This window comes from Triturus cristatus, chromosome 4_2 (assembly GCF_964204655.1).
Source record: "Triturus cristatus chromosome 4_2, aTriCri1.1, whole genome shotgun sequence".
Lineage (NCBI taxonomy): Eukaryota > Metazoa > Chordata > Amphibia > Caudata > Salamandridae > Triturus > Triturus cristatus.
The window spans coordinates 50,913,576-50,936,319 of NC_140586.1; the positions used below are offsets into that span (position 1 = coordinate 50,913,576).

Genomic DNA, 22,744 nt, shown 5'->3' on the forward strand with positions numbered 1-22,744 from the left:
GTAGTTCCTACATAGCCATTCTCTACTTCATAATTTCACATACATGGAATAATGGGAACACCATATGCTCACGTGTGTACAACAACCATACATTTCATTTTGGACTACAGGCAGCTTAAGCGGTCTGCTGCGAGTGCTCACGTGACATGAATACAATGCAAGTCTGACTCTTTGGCATTCACAATGCTTGCTGTGTTAATAAATTATCCAGCTCTGGTTTCATAGTTTACTATGCTGGGACCACATCAGAAGCATTACTGATGCTCTTCATCCTTTCTAAACAAGTATTTTGCTTGATGTGCCACCATAATAGAGAAGCCTCAAGACATCTGCAAGGCACAGTTACACCAAGAGTAGATCAATGATAGCTACCCTTCATCTTAGGTTGTACATGAATTGCACCTCAGCCCCTTCCATGACTCCTTTCTTTAGGAAAAATAGCACAATGATTCACTGTAGTGAGTTTCCAGCCATTCCAAATGGAAAACTAGCGGGATGGCTCATCACACCACCAGCCAGTTTTCCAATACAATGCGAAATAGAAAGAAGCAAAAGAATAACTTCACATCTAAGCAATGATAAAATATTTCCTTTATTTAAAATGAACTTAAATATACAGCAAAGTCTCTAGAGCCCAAATTATAGTACCAGGCAACTGACAGTTGTCATGTGGCACCCTGCATCTTCCCTAGAGGAGAGGTGGAGGCAACACCCGATCTCTAACACAAGTCACTTCCGCTGTATGAACCCTGACTCACAACAGGGACCTGCAGTAAAGTCTGGAACATGGAGAGGATGCAAGAAGAAAAGACAAAGAAATGAGGGGAGCACTGGAAGGCAGGAAGCAGGGGAGGAAGTGAGGAGGTAGGAAAAACCAGTGAGGAGCTAGGAAGACCAAGGACTAGCTGGGACAAACCAAGGAAAAGCTGTAAAGGCTGGGTAAAAAAGGGGAGCGAGACAGAGGACATAGAAAAACAAGCGAAGAGCAACGAAGAAGAAGGAAACAGAAAGGGAGGCGAAACCATGGGAAGTAATAAAGGGTCAAAAGAGAAACATGGCAAGAAACAGTGTAGAGAAACAGGGGGGTTAGAAATGAACCCAAGAAAGACATGGGGGTGATGGGAGACAGTGAAAAAGGCAAATACAGAGGAGTGAAAAGCGGGGTGACAGTGTGATAAGAATGTTTTGGGGGACAGGCTGAGTGAAAGGAGTAAGTGCAGGAGCTCCAGACTCTCACAGTATTCAACGTCTAGGTAGAGAGCTTGTGCAGAAATCTTTACACCACCATCTTTCTGATCTTCTTCTCCCCCTGCCTTCCAAATAAAATCTCATGACTTTCACCTAGAGACTCGTGGGCTTCACTATGTGAGACATATAAACCTTTATATAAAACATAAAGTTACAAAATGCTATTTACAGAATGAGAATTAAGGCACCAAAGGTGAATATGACACTTATTGGGCGGCGATCCACAGACCACATCTCAGAACCAGGATTCGGACCTACAGGCATCATAGCAAGAACACCCATCGAGAGAAGGACCACCTTATACGTAAGAGAGAGATTACACATTAAAGAGGCATTACCCTCTAAGGGAGCGAGAAAATGTGCATTTGACACGTTAACCCCATAAAGTAGCAAGGCACTGCATATCAGACATATCGATCTCACAAAGCAGCATGAGACTGCCCATGAAGTCAACATTAATTCCTTAACAGAACATGAGCCTGCAGAGGGAAGAGACATTACTTGAACCACTGACTATAACCAAGAGAGACTGAGTGTTAAAGAGGCTTTGCTCTATAACCAAGCAAGGTACTGCATACCATCAACTCAATAACTGAGCAAGCAATGGAAAATGAAGAGACATTCCTATTACAGAGCTAAAGACTGCACTTTGAAAATATATTTTCCCATATCAGCGAGACTGCCCTCTTAGTGACCGAGGGTGCACCAAAGACCCACTAGCTCATCAATAAATAAGAGGTTGACCATTGAAGAGAAGTTCAAGAAAAATAAAGTGGCAAAACACTGAAAGAATATTACCGCATAGTCGAGAGACTGTCCCAATTATGGAGTAAGACAGTGTGCACCCATGAGGCATTACTCTCATAATGTAACAGGAAGCTGTGCACAGAAGAGACATTAACCGGTAGCAGAGCGAGGGACTGTGTATTAAAGAAATATTACTCTATAACAGCAATCAACAAAGAGGCATCGCCCCATAACATAGGAAGGCACTGCAGCCTAAGGAGACATTAGCCTCTTAGGGAGCGAGAGATGGCACAATTACAAAACATGACTCATATAATAATGGAGTGATTTGGAGTGATTTGCCCAATAAGGGAGCAAGAGACTGTCCTTTAAATACATCACCTTCAAAATGGCGAGACATAGTGCGCCAAAGAGATAGTGAAGCGAGAATGTGCACTGAAGAAACATTAGCTGCAAACGATGAAGTGCACTGAAGTGACATTACTCCATAAAAGCGTGAGATTGTGCATCGCTGAGACATTAACCCATAACTAAGCCAGAGATGGTGCACCAAATAGACATTATCCCTGGTACAGACAGACAGGTTTCACTGTGGCATCGTAAAGATATGGGCAGTGTCAAGGAGACAGGAAAGCAACTTGTATAACACAAAGAAAACAGAATATCAATTGATGTAAAGTGCAGGAGGTAGGATATCACCGACACACTGGAAAGGAGTTTGGACCGCCATTTAGGCAATGTAAACAAGGCAGGACATGCACTTGGCCAACGTGGAGGAGAAAGGGTATCACTTCCACAGTGTGAGGGCAGCAGGACATTCAACCAAGCAGTGCGAAGGACGTTGTTCCCACTTAGTACCCTGAGAATACCTCCTGATACACCCAGCTGGATCAATTGCAGTCATGGGTAAGCCTTTCGTTTTCACGACAATTGCATCTACCACATCCTTGTAGAAAGCAACGCCTCTTGCATACAGTATAGCCCCTCCTAATGTCCATTCCATAAACTTGTCCCCCCACACTCCTTTTGCCCATATTTTAAAAGAGTCAATGATGGGTCAGTTAGGAAGTCTTTGCTCCTCTCCATGCCATATGTGGGTGGTCTCGCCTTTGATATAAATTGATGACTGGCATGTGCGGGTTTTCCTTCTCTACATGAGTCTATAGTAGGCACTTTGGTGGCCTCCGCTCATGTCCTTGCCAGTATCTGGGTGGTTATCCCCTTTTCGTGAGTCACTGGCCAGAACTCTGGTGTATTCTGTTAGTTCTGGTTGATGCGCAGATAGGAGGTTGGCACATACCCCTCACCACCTTTCAGTTTCCGCACACGGGTCCAGCCGTCACCTTTATCTTCCTCCATGAGGTTGAGCTCCTCGCCTTCGATCATGGCGATTGTACCCTCGCTGGAGCCTGGAACAAAAAGGCAAAACTCACACCACAAGCAGATTCTGGATTTACAGTTCAAGCCACTTTTCAAGCAAAGGGGGCTGCACACTCCCCAGACAGAACATCAGTGGACACCTGCACAACACCACCTTCACAAGCCAGGAGCTCCTACCAATAGCACTCCACCCAAATTAGACAGGAACACTAGTTACTGAACAGGGATTAAAATCAAGGCCAACCAACTACTAGAAATCTTAAACCCCAAAGAAGGAGGCACAGTCCCGTAGTGTTCTACGACCCTTACATGCCCAAAGAAAATACAAGGGACATTCTACCACAGCCCAGGAACACATCCTGGGGTACTTCATTCTAAAACACCACTATAAAGCAACAAAGCAAATCAGGGGGATTACAATCAAAGACTTGGGTCTTAGCCACTTTAGCAGTCACCCTGAAGGCATTTTCCATCACCCAAGCAGAACTGAAAAAGGACTACATTACTTTTGAATCCCATCAATGATAGCCAACAAAACCAATCCATCCAAACCAGAAAGGATTGCTTACAGAAACCAGGCATCCAGACACTCTTTGATCTGGCAGCCTGTGACTAAGCACCACTTAACCAGGGACAAACAACCACTTTAACAGCAACCAAGAGACAAGGACCACTACCCCCCACACTGTTATGTCACAAAGAGGAGGACCCTGTCCACTACCATACTTCCAGCCAACAAAAAATGTAGGTTCAGGCCAGTAGCCACTCTCCATCATGCAGTCACCAAAACAGTTCGCCACATCCTGCAGACAGAGATTACTATCAATCCCCCCGCATCCACCCCCCAGACACTTTTAAAATGTGATTGTTATTGATAAAGGACTAGCTCTGATTTCTCAACAAGAAAATCACAAATAAAAGCAACTAACAGATCAATGAACTCCAACCTCATGATCATTTGCAACTCCACACCATCACCAAGGTTCTCCTACTAGAGACCCACCACTACTTGTTCATCACTGGCCAGGTTAGGCACAAAGTATCCCTGAGCCAAGTGGCCACCTAGATGTAAGCGGCTGAGAATTCTTCATACCATCGAATGGATAGGCAGCTGTGCACTGTCCGATGGGAGTTGGTGCATCATCATCAAAGTCATCCTCAAATTCGGTGTAGATGGGCTGGTTCGAAGGGTCCTGGCTGTCATCAGAGTGTGAAGCGTCAGTACTGTGGTAAGAGAAGGAGAAAAAAGAATAGGTGTAAGCTAGGAGTGCATGCACCATGGAGTGACAGAGACCAGCTTAGCAGGGAAAGATTTATGCTTGGGCAGAGAGTTGGAATAAATGAAAAAGTTACTTAGGCAACGCTATTTCTGTTGAGCACTATACTGCACTTGTAAATCACTCATACGACGAGCAGCCGTGATTGCTATGAAGAACAAGCATTTGCAATGCAATCGGTTTCGCCTTTGAGACCTTATAAGGATTTAGAAATGCAGCACATTGTGCAGCCCCGGAGCTTTCAGGGTGCTGAGTCGCTGAGGAGCAAGATTCACACCGGTCAGAGGATGGTGAGGCAGGGGGCACTGTTAAACTAAGAGCATTGTCCACAACCCCTCCAGATGGCAGCATTATATGCCTGGAGATAATACATTCAAAAAGTGATTGCCCAAGAGCACACAGGTAGGCCCAATTGGAGGAGTGGGTTGAAAAACATGTCTCCTGGTTCCACAGTTTTCACTTCTGGGTTGGTTGGCAATGATTCTGATAGCAAGGCAAATGACTTCCCAGGGAAATGTAACTCTGTTTTAGGTCCCATCCAGCTTTAGAATAAAGTGTTTATTTTCAGCATATTTAGGTGAAGTGGTCGAGCCGAGATTAGTTGGCAAGTATTTTTAGTTCCATAGCTAAAATGTACCTCTGGGTCACATTTATTTATTTTGTCTGCCCGCCCCAGTGACTTGCCCACCTTGTTAGGGGGTTTTGTACTTTATTTATATATAGTACTCACTGCCTTTTTTTTTGCAGTTGTATATAGTGCGGACTCGACGGTATTGGAGCGCTTTACGGGGGCGCCAGTTACATTACATATTTCTTTGGGTCCTTTGAATCTAGTAAATTACTAGGCACTATGTGTGGTGTCTACTGATATTTTAATGTGCTTGAAATTAGATTGCATTTAATTAAATTTACTTCAGGGCGATTGGTGTCAATACGCCTGGTTGAGGTGGGAAAGAGTGGGTCTCATCATACAACTTAATAGAAAGAGTCCACATCTAAGAATAGAAACCCAGGTGTTTCGACTTGGTTTTTAATAAACTAGTCCGAGCAAGTTGCGCATAGTTAGTAGACCAAACCCTCTTTTCTAAAAATGTATGCCAGGGGTAGTAACGAAATTTGCTTATCAATAGACATGTGCAAATGGCCACGCGCGTCCGTTTCTTCAAACTAGCATTAAGGTTCAGCGTTCACATTTAATTCTTATTTTAAAGCAGGTACCTAGCAAGGAAGGAATCTATGATGTCATCTGCAAATACATTTAAAAACCGCCCTCACTACTGTATTAAAAAGCCCATGACATGGAAAAGGGGTTGAGGCTTGTCTACCAAAGTGCTGCAAAAAAGATCTGCTGCTAAACATCGGCGTTCATGGTGGTCAATGGTGGCAATCGTTCTGTAGGGGGAGCTGTCAAACTTAAAATGCTTGCGCTCCATTAAGAAAAGCTGCCGATAAACATACAAAGGAACGTGTGTGCGATTGGTGCAAGGAGATACCATGCTTTGGGTAAGGGGGGGGGGGGGGGAGGGCGGGCCAGCAGGCGCCTTCACAGCACATTAGGAGAGCGTGTTTGAACCACGCACGGACATTCAGCTGCCCCGGCAATTAACACAGCCTTTCGTTGAGCGCTGCTCATTTCTGTGGCTGTACTTGGATACAAAGGCCATTTCTTACTGCCCTCAGACAATAGACCTTTATATTAAACTGAAAAGCAAACCCGGTTCGGAGCAATACTTCAGAAATCCGGCTGACAGAAATGTACCTCTTGTGCAAGCACCTTTCACAACGCGCGGCTTCTAGCAAGAATGTAACCACTTTGCACAATATCACAATATACCTAAATGCACAGAGTATGGGGGAGGAGACGGGGGTATTGTACCCAAAGGCAACCGTCGAACAGTAGGTCTCAAAGAAAACATACAAAAAGTGTGAGGTTCCAGTCTAAAGTGTCTCGCTGTAAGAGCGTACATTTCAACACCGGAACTAGAGTGTGTAGACACGATAGTGCTGTAGCACCCACTCCCACTTCGCTGCAAGCCTGGGATGACTGACAGAACCTATGAAAACTAGACACGACAAAAACTAATTTAGAAAAAAACAGCAAGCCTAACTTCCTCACATGGGTTGAGTGAAGGGAACCAAGAGCGTCTTGATTCGAATGAAAAAGAGCTGCTGTCAAAATACACCCGAAGTCCCACTCTCGTTTGGACATTTAAAGGCGCAGGGAGGTTTTTTGGTTTTTTTTTGCACATGCTCGATGCAAACCTTTTGAATTGTGTTTCAACAAAGCTATGGGTCGGTCAGCAAGGGAGTTCCATTATTGGGAAGGCCGCTGCCTACTTCCCACGGAGAAGCATTGCGACAGGCTCCTGCTGGCCTCCAGTCAGGCAGAGCTGTCAGGGCAGCCTGGTTGCTAGCGTGCCCCGGGGTGCTCCTGACAGCCACAGCAAACTCAACCCCTCTGCATTTAACGCTAAGGCGACAGACGCAAAGCAGGCCCCCGAGTCCGGCTCGGAGGCCAAAGGGCGTCTACAGAAAACCCTAATTTACAATGGCAGGCCACCGTTTAGCATAAACGGTGACGCCAGCCAATGGAAATGAGGGGTGGGGCTTAAAGCCCTCTTTTGAAAGTCCTGGTTAGCAATAAAGTACGCGAGGTGAGCAGCGCATGCGCTGCCACGGCACGCGAGACCTAAAAATTGTCTTCAACTTGAGAAGACTAAGAGAACAGTTGTGCATCGGCTCAAAAGGAACATGCACAGTTAAGTGAGAACCAAATTAAAGTCCAACTGAGGCATCAAAAAGTAGTTGGCGTTACATACGATTCAACCCTATCAAAAAACTCGCCACAACAGATGATTTGCGGAACAATGGCTGATCAGGTAGACATAAGAGCAGAAAGAAATCTTTAATGGTTGCCAAAACAAGGCCTTGAGGGGCTTAAAAAAAAAAAAGACAAAGCAACAATATATCAGACAATTGTGGCTGGATGTTTCTGGAGGAACACCATACTACAAACTTCTCCCAGAGTCCTGCATAAACAGTTTTGGTAGAGGAAAGTCTTCCTGCCAAGATGAGACCCACAACTTGGGGAAGAAGATCAAAAGCCTTCAACGATCACGGCTCAGTCTCCAAGCATGGTGGTGCAGGATGTGCATGCTCTGGTGCAGGACCCTGCCTTACTGCAGGGATAGGAGGCCCTCTGCAAAGGGTGCCCAGATCGGAGAACAGATGCTCAAGTCCAGAAGTTCCAGGTACCACACTCTCCTCACCCAGACAGGAGCTACTAGGATGATTTGGGCCACAGTCCTTCCTGATCATCTTCAGAACTCTGGGTAAGAGAGGCTGCGGAGGAAAGGCGTACAGGAGTCCCATGCAGAAGGAAAACGTGCCTCAGAAAGAAAGAAGCCCTGGAATTCCAAAGCATAAAAGCTTGGACACTTCATGTTCCCGGAGGTGATGAAAAGATAAAGCCAGGGTTACCCCCACTGCTGGAAGATGCCCTGGCCCACTACTTAGTGCAGCCACCATTTGTGACCTGCTAGGCTACATCAGCTGCGTTTGTATGCCCTGCTGTTTAAAGATCCTGTCAGATACAGTACAACCAGGAGATGCCTTTTTGATTCAGCCACTTCCAGAGGCACAGAGCCTCCTGGTACAGGACCCATGACTCCACTTCGTACTGTCTGTTGCAGTACTAGTGTTGTCTGTGAGAACCTGTACCCGTTCCCCCTTGATAGATGGAATGAAATCCTCCACTGGCAAGCGAACTGTTCGCAACTCCAACAAATTGATGTGGAGGTGAAGTTCCGCCGTAGACCAGAGTCTTTTGATCTCCACCTCTCCTAGATGACCTCCCCAAACCAGTATTGATGTATCAATCATCATCATTAGCACCACATGGATGGGAAGACATAATGATGTAAACAGGTTGGCCATGGTCTGGAGATTGTTCACAACTATGAGGCGATTCTGCCTTCATCAGCCATTCGTCGAGGTAAAGAAACACTGGTATTCCAAACCTCCACAGATGAGCAGCACCCACCACTATCACCTTCGAGAAAACCCAGGGTGCTCTGGTAAGGCCAAAGGAGAGCACAGAGAACTGAAAGTGCTTGTGGCCTAACTGAAACTGCAGGTAGGTTATATGAGACTGCAGAACAGCATGTGGCAGTAGGTGTCTAGCAGGTTCAATGCTACAATCCAGTATCCTGGGCCCAGGGCAGACCAAACATTTGGCCAGGGTCAGTATTCTGAACTTGTTCTTCCGGTGACAGAAGTTCAGAGGGCGAAGATTGAAGATAGGGCAAAGTTCTTCTTCGGCACCAAAAAGGCAACAGGAATAGCCACCAGTTCCAATCTCTGAAGCGGGTGCCCTTTCTATGGCTCACCTGGTCAAGAGAGATTGAACACCCTCTGGAGTATGGCCATGTAGGCCCCTGGCTTGGTGGTATGATGGAAGGGGTGACAAGAAGGAGAAGAAGTAACCATTCTGCACATTGTGCAGTAGCCACTGGTGGAAGGTGATGCTCCTCCACCCAGGACAGTAAAAGGGGATGCGGATCCTACTGGGTGATCGTGCACTGCTGAGGGAAACTTAAGAGCGATTTTGCAGCAGTGGCGCCAAGGGTGTTGTTGAAGTTAGTGCAGGTAATTGGGTAGTATATTGCCCCTCGATGCTGGCGACCAAATCCCTGGCCTCCACCTTGAAAGGCTTGGGAGGCCTGTTGCCGAGGCAAGGTGTGATACAGCCTGTGCTGGAGCACCTTCTAAAGCCTCGAAAGGGACGAAATTGTGGGGGAAACTGTCATACAGGGATTTCCAACCCAAGATAATGTGCCAATACCTTGCTCTCTTTAAAGAGCTCCAGAGCAGAGTCCACCTTCTCTCCGAAGAGACATGTGCCATCAAATGGAAAGTCAATACAACATGCTGGACGTCACTCAAAAAGCCAGTGGGGCAAATCAAAGAGTGGCGCTGCAGTACCATGCTGGTTCTCACTGCCTTACCCAAGCGGTTGGTGGTGTCCAGACCAGAGTGGATGGAGTACTTCATTGGAGGCTGGGCAGGATGTTATCAGGGATGGCTGGAAAGATGTATGCCACCTTGTCCCATAACGCATGCGAGTATCTCCACAGGAGGCAGCTTGTGTTCACAGATTTGAGAACACTCTTTTAGCGAATGCCTACATGCGTTTTGACTGTCTGGTGGGATAGTTGGAAACGCATTTGGGCTGAGGAGACCTGCGCCACCAGGTTCTTTGGAGTGGGGTGCTGCAGAGGGCAGGGTCCCCTGGAGCAGGCCTCTGAGACCTTGCAATCTGCCTGTTCACTGAAGGGCAAAGTACTGGCTTTGCCCAGGTGTTCAGAAGTGTGTCTGTGAGAGTCTCACTAAAAGGGAGAAGAGGATCAGGTTCAGTCGGTTCTGGATGAAGCACTTCAGTGAGGACATTTGTTTTGACTTCAGTGGTAGGCAATCTGAGGTCTAGTATCTTTGCTGCTCTCCTAATCACAGTGGCAAAGGAGGCACATACTTCAGTAACCTCAGCAGGTAAAGGTGAGTGGAGGCCCGGGTCAGGAGTCACCAGGGAAGATGGGGGCGTAGTTACGAGAAGTAGGAAGACACTGACATTGAGCCACAGGCTGGTGTTCTTGGTAGCAAAATCTCCACTGAAAAGGGTTGGGAGAATAAGGATAGTAGTTAGGTGCATACTGTGGGAAAAGGTTAATTTTCAGTGGCAGCTGGCCGAGCCACAATTCCCCCCCACCATCTAAGCAGAGAAAAGAGAGCAGAAAATCCGTAGGAGAAGCATGCAAGACCCTAAACATGAAGTCTTCACACTGAAGGTATGGAGCAAGAGATGGGAAGAGACCATGGAGGTTAAGGAGGAGCTGGAGAAGAAGGTCGCCCAGGATGGAGAAAGTGATCCAAGGAAGTGGTAAAGAGGATGCAGAAATTAGACCTCAAACCAGAAATTACCTGTCTTTCTCTTGGGAGCTATCATTGTTGTTCATGCTCGTGGGGCGTTCCAGTTGGTTGTTGTACCTCATGATGGTATCGCCACGACTGATCGTTTGCCCATTAGCATTAGCCAGCCAGGCCTGACACAGAGGAAACAGTATCAGAGGTCAAAGATCATCCACTTATCAGAATTATGCTCTAATAACAATCAAACTATTTCCTCTAAACTATAGGAAACTTAGTCTCAAAAACATAACTCCACATGCCTCCTCAATAAGAGAGGCCCTCAATACTTCTCTTAGGGGGGTTAAAGGAGGCAGCACTGCTACATTTCTAGATGGACAAAACTACATGTCTGAGTCAGAAAACAATCCACACACACACTGCCTATTTCAGCAGTCAGCATGCCCCACAGGACCCCAGGATTCAATATACATCCTTCTGAGTGATGGAGGGAAGGTGAAGGAACTGCACCATTTCCAAGCTATTATATAGAGGGGGGAAAGGGATTAAGAAAAATACTAAAGAAATTAACACACAAATGCCCAAGGGTTCACCCAGCAACTGTAATTCATGGACAGGCTCGTTTCTTACCCGGGGAACTCCCCAGCAACCTTGTGCAAGGGATCCATCTTGGCAAACTAATAGTGATGGATGTCCTCAAAAACTTATCCCAATGGACTGTCCTACATATCAACCCTGAAAGAATATACCTACAGTCCTATACTAGAAGATTCCACTCATAAACCTACACTAGATGTTTCAGCCCACAGACCTGCAGCAGGAAATCGCCCTGCAGAACAATAGAGCAGAACGGACCCAACAAATGCACATTAAGGTCAGCCTACAACAGGCTCAGATCTATAGATCTACTAGCAGACTTGGCTATACAGATTACAATCGGAAACAATCAGAAGACCTACACTTGGCTAATCACAGACTCACTCATGGATAACCACAGACTGGCCTATGCAGAACAGCCCTGTAATACTCTAAGCTGAATGGTACTTTTGTGTAATAAAATGAAGCACTATGGAGTATCTCTTACCTTATCTGCTCCAGCCCTCTCGCCCACTGCACCACACCACTGCTGGCACCAGCCACATAACACCACTCCCCATGTTTCATGGCCTTGTGCTCCCAATCCTCTTTCATACGCTCACCTCACACTTTTGCACCTCAAGCTGTAGCCTCTGGATGTTGTTCAGGGTTTCTGTGTACTTGGGCAATAAGATGTTTGGATTTCCCATCTGCGGGTTCTTTTCATAAACGTCTTTCATCTTTTCCAGAGCCTCCCTAAACGATCAAATAAAAGAACAAAGCGTTATTTGCCTGTAACCATACTTTAGCAGAATAAAATAATTTTTTAAAACATCCATCTCTTCTGAACTAAAACCACTAGGTGGCCAGATTATGCGGGTTCCCGAAATGTAGAAAAGTCCCCTGCCATTGATTTTATTGAGTCTCCAATAGTGTCACCTGTGGAGTCGATTGGAACTCAAAATGCCCTATGATTTGATTTTAATTTAATTTTTAGGTCTCGCTAAGCCAAAGGCTCGAAGAGACATTTTATATGTGGGATTTTCAAAGTGCTACCCACAGTTTTGGGTGGCCTAAACCTTGAGTGCACGATCACATGCACGTGCACAGCTGCTTCCACTCCCCCCTCCCTTCTCTATAGCTTTGGCTCCTTTGAAGCACTTCAAAGGGTCCGCTCCCCCGCCCCCAAGCGCTCGCGCCCACGCTCCGCCGGGCTTGTCTTGTTTTTCATTTTTCCCCGCCCCCAAGCGCTCGCGCCCACGCTCCGCCGGGCTTGTCTTGTTTTTCATTTTTTTTTTTTTTAACTTTAAGCGTGTGCGGCCAATGCTTGTTTAATGCTTGTTACTGTATTGACATCACACGTCATCCACTCACGCTCTGTAGCCCGGACGGTTTAGTCTGTCTTCAGGCTCTGCCTTGACGTACAGTTAGCCGACGTCACGAGTCGGCTTGAACGTTCTCTACGCCTTCTGCGTAACACCCCGAGCATATAGAAGGCAGTATTGTGTCAACCAGTTGATCTCTTACTAAGAACAACGAAGATGAATATGGTGAGAGTTGCCACCCCTTTCCTTCACAGCGTGATCGGCGTTTGTCCCCGCAACCAGCTATAGATAGTAGATCAATTTAACTCATCGGCCATTCACCCCGACGCTGTTTTTTTAAACGTACGCGGTCACTTTCACTTTGCCGGCTTGGGGGCTTGAACCTCCTCTGACTACTGTCATACGGCATCTCTATTAAATGCACTTGTACGCGACATCACAACGATGCATGTTTACGCTACCATTTACGAGTTGGCGTACTTTTGCCACTCTCACAAACTCTTGAACAGTACCTCCCAGTTAGTCATCAAAGCTTGATACCGCGCGCAGAATAATGTATGTCATTACCTCATTCCAATAATCGGAACACAGAGCCGCCTTTTGCTTTAACGAACTGTGATCAGCGCCACACGGCAAATTTGCAATGTATGCTTAGGTTTAATATCGTGCATTAGTTATCACTTTAATGCACACTCGTGGGTCACCCTTTGAACCGTTCGCACGCATGTATCACGAAGCGGACTAGATGCCAGATCTCCCCTCCCTTATCCCACTTCCACTTATCTCCTTTCCTATCCCTGCGTCTTTTCTTTCTCTCCGCTTCACTTCCTTTTCTGCCAGCTCCTTGTTGCTCCTTTTCAATAGGTCTCGCAGTTACACGAGTTAAAGCTATTGGCATTGTAAATGACAATGCCAATAGGCATTGTTATTTGCAATGTCAATAACTCAAACTCGCGTAAATGCGAGACCTAATGCATTGCAATATATTTATTAGTACTAAGGCACATGCTCCCTCATGGGAGCACCTGGGTACTACAAATAAATACAAAAGAAGCCGAACTAACAAAGCTACAAAGACTAGAAAATTAATCCTTAGAATAAAATGCTTTTTAAAGACTATACAAAATCATTTGAAAGTGAATATAAAGTTCATTACACAGCATGGGACCAGAGTAAATGAGGGTCCTGCCTCCTAACCCTGATATCCGAATATGGGGATGTGAAACAGTCAGAATAGTAGCGTAAGGTCCTACTAAGGACATAAACTGAGGATCCATCATTCAGACATGAGCTACCAATCTGCGAAAACACTTTATGCAAAAGACTCTGAAACAGAAAATATGGTTTATGACACAGACAATGAAGTTTCTGACTAGCAGTCAAACAGGGTAAATTTTCTTCAGATCAACTGTCTGCTAAATTTTGAATCAGTTGGAGTTGCCTTTTCGGGGAGACCAAGGAAAGGGCTGATAAAACATTTACTCCCTTAAAAACACATGTGCTGAGATAATTTTGAATGGAAGGATGTTGGTAAGAAAGGCAGTATTTTGCACAGGTGATGATGTGTGTATAAACATGATGCCGACAATCATTAATCTGAGATCCTTGTGCAGTTTTATATGAAGAGATTTAGATTTTTCAGTTGGAAACCATGGAGCGCATAATAATTGGGGCCAGATGCGACCTTGCCAGTGATGTTTGCTATTCAGATGAGTAGTAGTTGCGTTTTGCTCCCATTTAAGTTAGTATTCAGCCACTTCAGAATAGAGAGAAATCCCCAATGGTAGGAAATTGACTCTAATAAAGATGAACAATTAGCAGAGTACTGCCTGCAAATGTCAGGTCAGAGCGATCAAATGTCCCACTCAATGGTGCCAATGTTTTTATAAACACATTAAAAGGCACCCGAGGTAGTAATGAGACTGAAAATTACAAAGCGTGTCTGCATGATCAAAATGGTTGCAAGATCACAGACTGACAACGGCCTTTCAAAAAGGAAGATAACCATGTGGCTACTGTCTACGATCTTCCACCTCTCCGAGCCAGCCAGAGAGGTTGCTCTATGGCAACAAATAAAACTGCATTCCATGACAATTCCTTAAGCTCATACATAAACACTTGTTCAAAGGGGTCTCCTATACATCTGATCAAAACCAGATTTAATTCCAGCCTTGTATAATTTTTTTTTATTTTTTTTTAAAGGCCAGAATATGAATTGGTGTTCCCTGTTCACTACGTAGGCCACAGCGGCTGCAGATAACCACCTCTTGATGTGTGTCCAAGACCAGATTATTTAATTGTCCGTAAATATAATGGCTTGAATTGCTTTGTGTGGCAGGATGGCACGACACACAAGGGTGCACAAATTGTTTCCACTTTGGTGTGGCTGTCACATTCTCGAGGCAGAACTTCAATTACAAGTTCCTTACTGCCTAGTTGAGTGACGCGGTATTGAGAAGTAAAATCTACCATTCTTCTTAACTAAGGATATTGTTCTAAAGTGGTGGCTTAGTGTGGGTGTCTCCAAACGTTTGAAACATAGTTGGGTGTGCATGTAAGAGCAAACAAGATCTTCCTCATAGGTGAGTGACACATCTTATGTACTAAAAACAAAAGAAGGAGCTGTGGATCAACTGCTTTTGCAAATATCCTTGACCCAGCAATCCACAGCCCATTTCCTCTGGATTGGAGCTAATGCGACAAATGGCTTTAAGTATTTGTGTTTTCTTCTAACAAACCTGATCTAGGTCCGGTGAATTCCATTGTCGGATGTCCTCCTGTAAGTGTGTTTGATTCCAGTTTCAGTGCTCCGACAAAAGATGCTGCACATTGTGACTGCCCAATGCCATAACACCCCCCAATACCCTTAAATCCACAAATAATACATTGTTGCTGAGCTGTTTGTTAAAATCAAGACCACTTAGTCTGTGAAGCATATCTGGATTGCTTGAAGGGCTACCTCTACTGCTTTGAGCGCCTTAAAGTGGAAGTGCAGCTGTGCCTCATCTGAGGTCCATTAATCCTATATCGCAGCACAAATTGGGGTGAATTATAACGAACTTTGCACCTACCTGACCCTTTGAGCCCGTCCCCGTTCCGCCACGGCTGTTGTGCCGATTGTTGCGGAGGGACGTGGCTCCTCCTCTCCCCTCCCTCGCGCAGTTCCGGGGGCTGGACACTCTATATTGGCAGCAAACTGAGGACTCACGCGCCGCAGCTAGCAGCACGAACGCTAGACGCTGGGTGCTTGTAGCGCCGGTAAAGTTTGTGATGTGCTTTTATATTGTGTTTTAAACGTTGGTGAAACCTCTGTTTTTAACCCTGGTGAAACCTTGTTTTAATCTGTGGGGATAGCTCTTATACTTTTAGCCTTTGTACTGTGGCAGCACAACTTGGGGTGAATTATAACGAACTTTGCACCTACCTGACCCTTTGAGCCCGTCCCCGTTCCGCCACGGCTGTTGTGCCGATTGTTGCGGAGGGACGTGGCTCCTCCCCCCTCCTCCCTCGCGCAGTTCCGGGGACTGGACACTCTAAATTGGCAGCAAACTGAGGACTCACGCGCCGCAGCTAGCAGCACGAACGCTAGACGCTGGGTGCTTGTAGCGCCGGTAAAGTTTGTGATGTGCTTTTATATTGTGTTTTAAACGTTGGTGAAACCTCTGTTTTTAACCCTGGTGAAACCTTGTTTTAATCTGTGGGGATAGCTCTTATACTTTTAGCCTTTGTACTGTGGCAGCACAACTTGGGGTGAATTATAACGTACTTTGCACCTACCTGACCCTTTGAGCCCGTCCCCGTTCCGCCACGGCTGTTGTGTCGATTGTTGCGGAGGGACGTGGCTCCTCCCCCCTCCTCCCTCGCGCAGTTCCGGGGGCTGGACACTGCATATTAGTACCATGCCTAAGCGACCGCGCAGCGGACGCGTGCAGCGGGCGCGCCGATGGCGCGCCAAAGGCAAGCCCGTCTGCGCCCGTCCGCGCTCGTTCAGCGACTAGCGCTGGCCACGCTGCTGGAGAGGGACTCCAAGCTCCGAGAATCATCTGGCTACGAAATGAACTCCTCAGCTTCGCTCAAAAAGGCTGTCCGACGCCCTCCTGCATGGATGTATCAGGGTGGGGGAGGAATCTTGAACAATCAAAGGATTGTTGTGATTCCTGTCCCTTCCGCTTGGAGAAGCTTTCCAACAATGGGGTCAAGAGTTGTGGTAGGATGGGGGCAGCATCCTCTATAGCTTTCGTTCAATCACCTGTGATACTACAGGCTTGTATGATTAACTGTAGATCTCTACCTAAATATAGAGATGACATATGGCTTAACTTAAAAACGAATTCTTGGGACATTATGTTTTTGACGTAAACCTGGCTACAAGATAGCTCCAATCCTGATCTTTGCCTGGCAATCCCGGAGGGCTATAGGATGGCAATAGCCAATCGGCCAAACTCCAAACGTGGGGGGGGGACTAGCGGTGATTCTCAGGAAGAAATGGGAAATTTCATCAAAAATTATCAAGTTGGCAGGCCCTATCGAGGCCATGTCCTTTTGTATCAGAGTCACCTCTACTCTTTCATATGCGGGCTTACTTGTCTACCGACCCCCGGACGCTACTCCCTCGCACTGGCAGGAGTTGTTTGATACTTTGCTGTTCTCTCCTTAAAATACACCAATTTTTTTGTCCTTGGAGACTTCAATGTTCATATGGACAAGTCTAATTGCCCTTCGGCTGTAACTCTTACAGATACTCTCCTAGGTCTCAACTTGACTCAGAGGGTCCCCTCCCCTACGCATGTTGCAGGTCACACACTTGACTTGATTTTCTCAAATGACCTCTCACTCAGTGTAAAGGACCCTCTCTCTTTGCCTTGGACTGACCATTTTCTGGTCCCTTTCACGTTAACTGGCCAGATGACGCCCAGTGGGTCCAGTTTGGAGCCTGAGGCAAGAAGAAACTGGAGGAAGGTTCTCCCCGAGCCCATGGGTCTCGAACTTCAAAATACTCTTCTGCCTCTAACAGGTCAACCCGATCAAGACATCTCGGTCTTTGATGCTTGGTTCACGGCGGCTCTTGACAAAGTAGCCCCCATCAATATCACAAAACCTGCTAGGAAAAAGCCCACAGCCCCCTGGTTCTCGTTAGAACTTCAGCGGGAGAAAAGCCTGTGCAAGAGGCTTGAACGGCTCTGGCGGAAAAAGTATGAGGCAGTGGCAAAAGAGACCTACAGAATGGCTCAAAAAAGGTTCCATAAACTAAAGCGAAAAGCACTGAAGGACTATTTCGCAGATCTAATTATGGCATCGGATAATTCCTCTAAAGAAGTCTTTAAAATTGTGAAAGATTTTGTAAAACCACAAGTCCTGAAAAGTTCGATCGCCCCCTCTCTGCACTTATGTGAGGATCTGGCCACCTTCTTCCAAACAAAAATTCAGACCATTTACGCCGCTTTTCCTAAAATAACCACTCCTAGGCCTCCGGCTGAGATCTTGCCTACTACTCTCCCCGCGGAGATCTGGAGTGAATTCCCCCCTTTCAGCCCTGTCTGAACTTTCTAATGTTAAATCTGGCTCTCCAGCCGACCCCTGTCCTCCTAAGTTTTTTAAAATCCTAGCCCCATGGCTGAACCCGGTACTTAACCCTATTTGGAATTCCTCCTTGAAAGGAGGTATTTATCCCACTAACTGGAAAACAGCGTTCGTCCAGCCAATTTTGAAGAAAGAGGACGCCGACCCAGCAGACTTAAAAAACTTCAGCCCCATCTCACTCCTTCCTGTCCCTGCTAAAATACTAGAGAAGGAAGTTCAAACACAGTTGGCTGCATTCCTGGAGTCACAAACTCCTCCACGACTCACAGTCGGGCTTTAGGACAGGCTACAGCACTGAGACGGCCTTACTTGAAGTGGCGGAAACAGTCAGGGAGACGATGGACCAAGGGAACTGTGCGATGTTGGTGCTGCTGGATTTATCCGCAGCATTCGACACGGTGTCGCACCAGATCCTCCTAGATAGACTCGCCGCACTTGGAGTGATGGGTACCACCCTGAGATGGTTCCGCTCCTTCTTGGAGGGGCGTTCCCAAAAAGTGCTTTTGCACCCATATGTATCCTCTCCCACCCCTTTGACATCTGGAGTGCCTCAGGGCTCAGCCTTGAGTCCTTCCCTCTTTAATATATATCTTGCCCCTTTGGCCCCTATAATCGAACATCTGGGGGTGAAAGTCATCTCTTATGCGGATGACACGCAGCTTGTGTTCTCCTTTAGGGAACACTCCGAGGCTGCATTTACGAATTTCAGAAGCTGCCTTCAGAGAGTTGCCTCTTGGATGAATGATAACTGTATGAAGCTAAATACAGACGAAACTGAGGTGCTCTTTTTCAACCAACCTTCCCCCCCCCCCCCCCCCCCAGCCCTAAACTTTGGTGGCCTGCAGCACTAAACCCTCCTCCGATCCCAGCAACCTCGGTAAGGAATTTGGGATTCAAATTCGATGCCTCTGTCAGGAAAAGCCCAGATTAGCCAAGTCTCTGCCAGCTGTTTTTGGAAGCTAAAAACCCTGAGAAGATTCCTGAAGCTTATACCGATCAGCTGCAGAAAGTCCGTTGTTCATGCTCTGGTCATCTCCCAACTTGACTATGCGAACAGTTTGTATCTGGGCATGCCTGAGTACCTTGTTAGAAAGCTGCAGATTATACAAAACGCAGCAGCAAGACTGATTAGGAATGTCCCATTCCGCCATCACATCTCACCACACCTCCGGAGCCTTCATTGGCTACCGGTAAAGAGACGCATCGAATTCAAGGCTTTAACCTTGGCCTTCAGAGCTTCTCGAGACTCAGGCCCTATATATCTCAAGAAAAGACTCCAGAAATACCATCAAGGCAGAACCCTTCGCTCGAATTATCAGGAATTACTGGTAATCTCCCATTTCAAGAAATCTAGGATGGGCGGCAGATCGTTCTCGGAGAGAACTACCATGCCGGAACATCTGCGTAAATCCCCTTCAGAACGTGTCTTCAGGAAAAACCTGAAAACATGGTTGTTTGATCGGGCCTAGACCCTCTTGTCACCTGTGCGTTTTTCTGTCATGCTCTGCTGCTAGCGCCGGGACACCTCCGTTGGAGGTAGCCGCGCGCTCTACAAATGCCAATAATAATAATCGCGAAACCCTCCAAGTCTGTGACCCAACATGCACAGGTGGTTTTGCTTTTATCAGTGAAACTGTGCCCTACATCGGATTGGTCATGTTCCTCCATTGTAGTTAATTCTGTAGCTTGTCCTCACCAGCACAAGATTGTCCCAAAACCAGCTGACCTGCGACCACAAAGGCCAACGAGGCTTTGTGAAACCTGGCATCAGGCAATACACCAACGCTTGATTCCACCTTTTCCAAAAAGACACAACACCTTCAGCGCTCTCGGAGATTTTGACATTTCCAAAATGCAATCATTCTCATAAATCTCTGCATTATCTATTTGGTTGGATAGGATTATGTTGCAAGTAAATCTAAAGTAGCCTTTGTGAATCCTTGCATCTTTGCTGATGTGGGTTTAGCAAATTGAGACTGAAACGTAAATTAAGGAGCAACAGAATGGTCGGCTTGGTTTGAATCAAGGATTAAAGCAAACGATGATAGACTGAGCACTGAAACCTTTCAGAAACTCACCCCCAGTCACAGATCTGGGTTGAATCCATCATCGTTTTTTAGCTCACTTCGCCACCCCAGTTTCGACCCAGCCATAGGCACATCCGTCTTGACCCTGTGCCTCATGGGAACAGTCTGAGGATTACCCTGAAGGACTTCTCTCTTCTTCAGCGACCCATCCACATTGTGAGGGACTTGTGGCTTCAATGTAGTGACACCAATGATACACACGGGAAGGCCTCAGAGTAGAACAGATGCGAAATGGTGGGACAGCTAACTGGATTGCGTTTGCCATTTGCCGCAAATCTCTGGTACTGTTTGAGTAGTAAAGACACGGGGATGAACAAGAAAGTATCATTGAGATTGGTGTGCAGTTTTATAGTCTTCTTCCATTTTTAAATGGTATTCTCTAATAGAGTTGTCATCTTAAAGTGTTACATCTGCACATCGTGGTTGAGCATTCTCCGATATAGGATGGGTCACAAGGTACTATGTGTCCTGGTGATCAGGGAAGTATGGTGTGTGCCCTGCTAACTTTCTGCAAGTGAAACGTACCTCTTCTTGAACTTCTGCTCCCTTTGAATAGAAAGTCTGTTACCTCTTTCAACAAGAGTGGTAAATCATCTGACAGAAATACATCTTATTCATAGTGCAAGGACCTCCTTAAGGTGCCCTTTCAGTGTCTTTTTTAACCTTTTTGAAAACCTCATCTACTTTTAGACCAAATAAGTGATGGACATCAAAATATAGGTTCAGCAAATATAATGATATCACGGTTCAAAATCCAGAGAAATGCAGCTATGCATCACACAATAATAATAGACTGGTGGATGCCTGAAGTCATCCGATTTTATAAAGAGCTGTACTAATGTTAGCATTTCAGCTGGCCCTTCAGCACCATCTCTCTCCTATGTCTTCCTATGAGCATATGGTTAGTGTTGTTTGAAATCCTCCAGCTTGTTTCACCGAAAAAGGTCGAACAGACTAAGACGAGTTGAAAGTTAGTGACATGCCAAGCCACTGGCATGTATATATTCACCTTCTATCCTGTGGCCTTCAGGCAGAGCATTTCAGTATCCTGTGGTTGCCGCCAGATATAAGGAAAATGTTACTTACCCAGTAAGCATCTGTTCTTGGCATGTAGAGCTGTAGATTCACATGCTTTGCATACTCCAGCCATCTAGGGTTGGGTCTAGATGTTTGCAAGTCGTTTTTCTTCAAAGAAGTCTTTACAGTCACGAGGTAGGGTGACTCCTCCTTTCGGAGATAGTGTGCATGGGCATCGATTCCATTGTTCGTTTTCCCTCAGAGGGTGCGAATGGAGTTAGTAAGAGTAGAATAGAGATGTCCATGCATATGTATAGGAGTAAGAAACTGCAACAGGTATAGGTACCCGGGGAGGCATGTGAATCTACAGCGCTACATGCCAAGAACAGATGCTTACTGGGTAAGTAACATTTTCCGTTCAAGTCATGTGAGCTGTAGATCACATGCTTTGCATAGACTATATAGCAGTATTCTCCCAGAGCGGTGGCTAACCTGCAGCTGTTGTAGTTGTTTGAAAGAGTGTTCTAAGTACTGCCTGGCTTACATTAGCTTGCTGCCTCGCTAACACATCTACACAATAGTGCTTGGTGAATGTGTGCGGTGTAGACCATGTTGCAGCTTTACAGATGTCAGCTATGGGAATGTTTCCTAAGAAAGCCATAGTAGCACCTAGTTTGCGAGAGGAATGTGCTCTAAGGGGTATAGTCAAAGTTCTCTTTGCTTTTACATAGCAAGTTTGAATACATTTAACAATCCATCTAGCAATACCTAATTTGAATATAGGATTAGCTTTGTGAGGTGGAGCAAAAGCAACAAAAAGTTGATTTGTTCAGCTAAACGGTTTTGTTCTTTCAATGTAATATAACAAAGCTCTTCTAACATCCAAGATGTGTAGTTTGTTCTGCTATTGAATCTGGTTGAGGAAAGAACACAGGTGACTCAACCGACTGATTGATGTGAAATGCAGGTACTACTTTAGGTAGAAACTTAGGGTTAGTACGAAGAACCACTTTGTCTATGTGAAGCTGGAAAAAAGGCTCTTCTATAGTTAGTGCCTGTAGCTCACCTACTCTTCTTAGTAAAGTAATTGCAAGGAGGAAAGCGACTGTCCATGAGAGAAATTGTGGTTCATATTTATGCATTGGTTCAAAAGGTGAACCCATTAATCGAGTAAGGACTATGTTAAGATTCCACACTAGGGCAGGTGGAAGTCTTGGTGGTATTACCCTCTTCAGTTCTTCCATTAAGGCTTTGATAACTGGTACTCTAAAGAGAGACAAGTGTTGTCTATCTTGTAGGTATGGAGCTATTGCAGCGGGATGTAAGTGGATGGATGTAGAAGCTAATCCTGACTGCTCCAGATGTAATAAATAACAGATGATATTTTGTATGGAAACATCCAAAGGATTGCTATTATTAATATTACAATATATAACAAATCATTTCCATTTAGCTGCATATCAAGCTCTTGTAGTAGACCTTCTGGCATCTTTAATGATGTTCATACAGTTAGGTGGAAGACTGAGATAACCAAGCTCTATGACTTCAGGAGCCAGATCGCTAGGTTGAGTTCTTTGGGAACTGG

The 22,744-nt window shown here is 45.8% G+C and overlaps 1 protein-coding gene across 2 annotated transcripts in view; it reads right to left on the bottom strand.

The window, feature by feature from the left end:
• Window positions 1-574: 574 nt before the first annotated feature.
• Window positions 575-22,744, bottom strand: part of TRIP10 (thyroid hormone receptor interactor 10) — a 173,762-nt gene continuing 151,592 nt past the window's right edge. For both annotated transcript variants that reach the window (XM_085600427.1, XM_085600426.1), the window contains 4 exons: window positions 11,774-11,906; window positions 10,629-10,750; window positions 4,469-4,599; window positions 575-3,404 (listed from right to left, as the gene is read on the bottom strand). In XM_085600427.1, coding sequence (XP_085456553.1) covers window positions 3,256-3,404; window positions 4,469-4,599; window positions 10,629-10,750; window positions 11,774-11,906 — 535 coding nt within the window. In that variant the 3' untranslated portion in view covers window positions 575-3,255. The remainder of the gene's footprint in view (window positions 3,405-4,468; window positions 4,600-10,628; window positions 10,751-11,773; window positions 11,907-22,744) is intronic.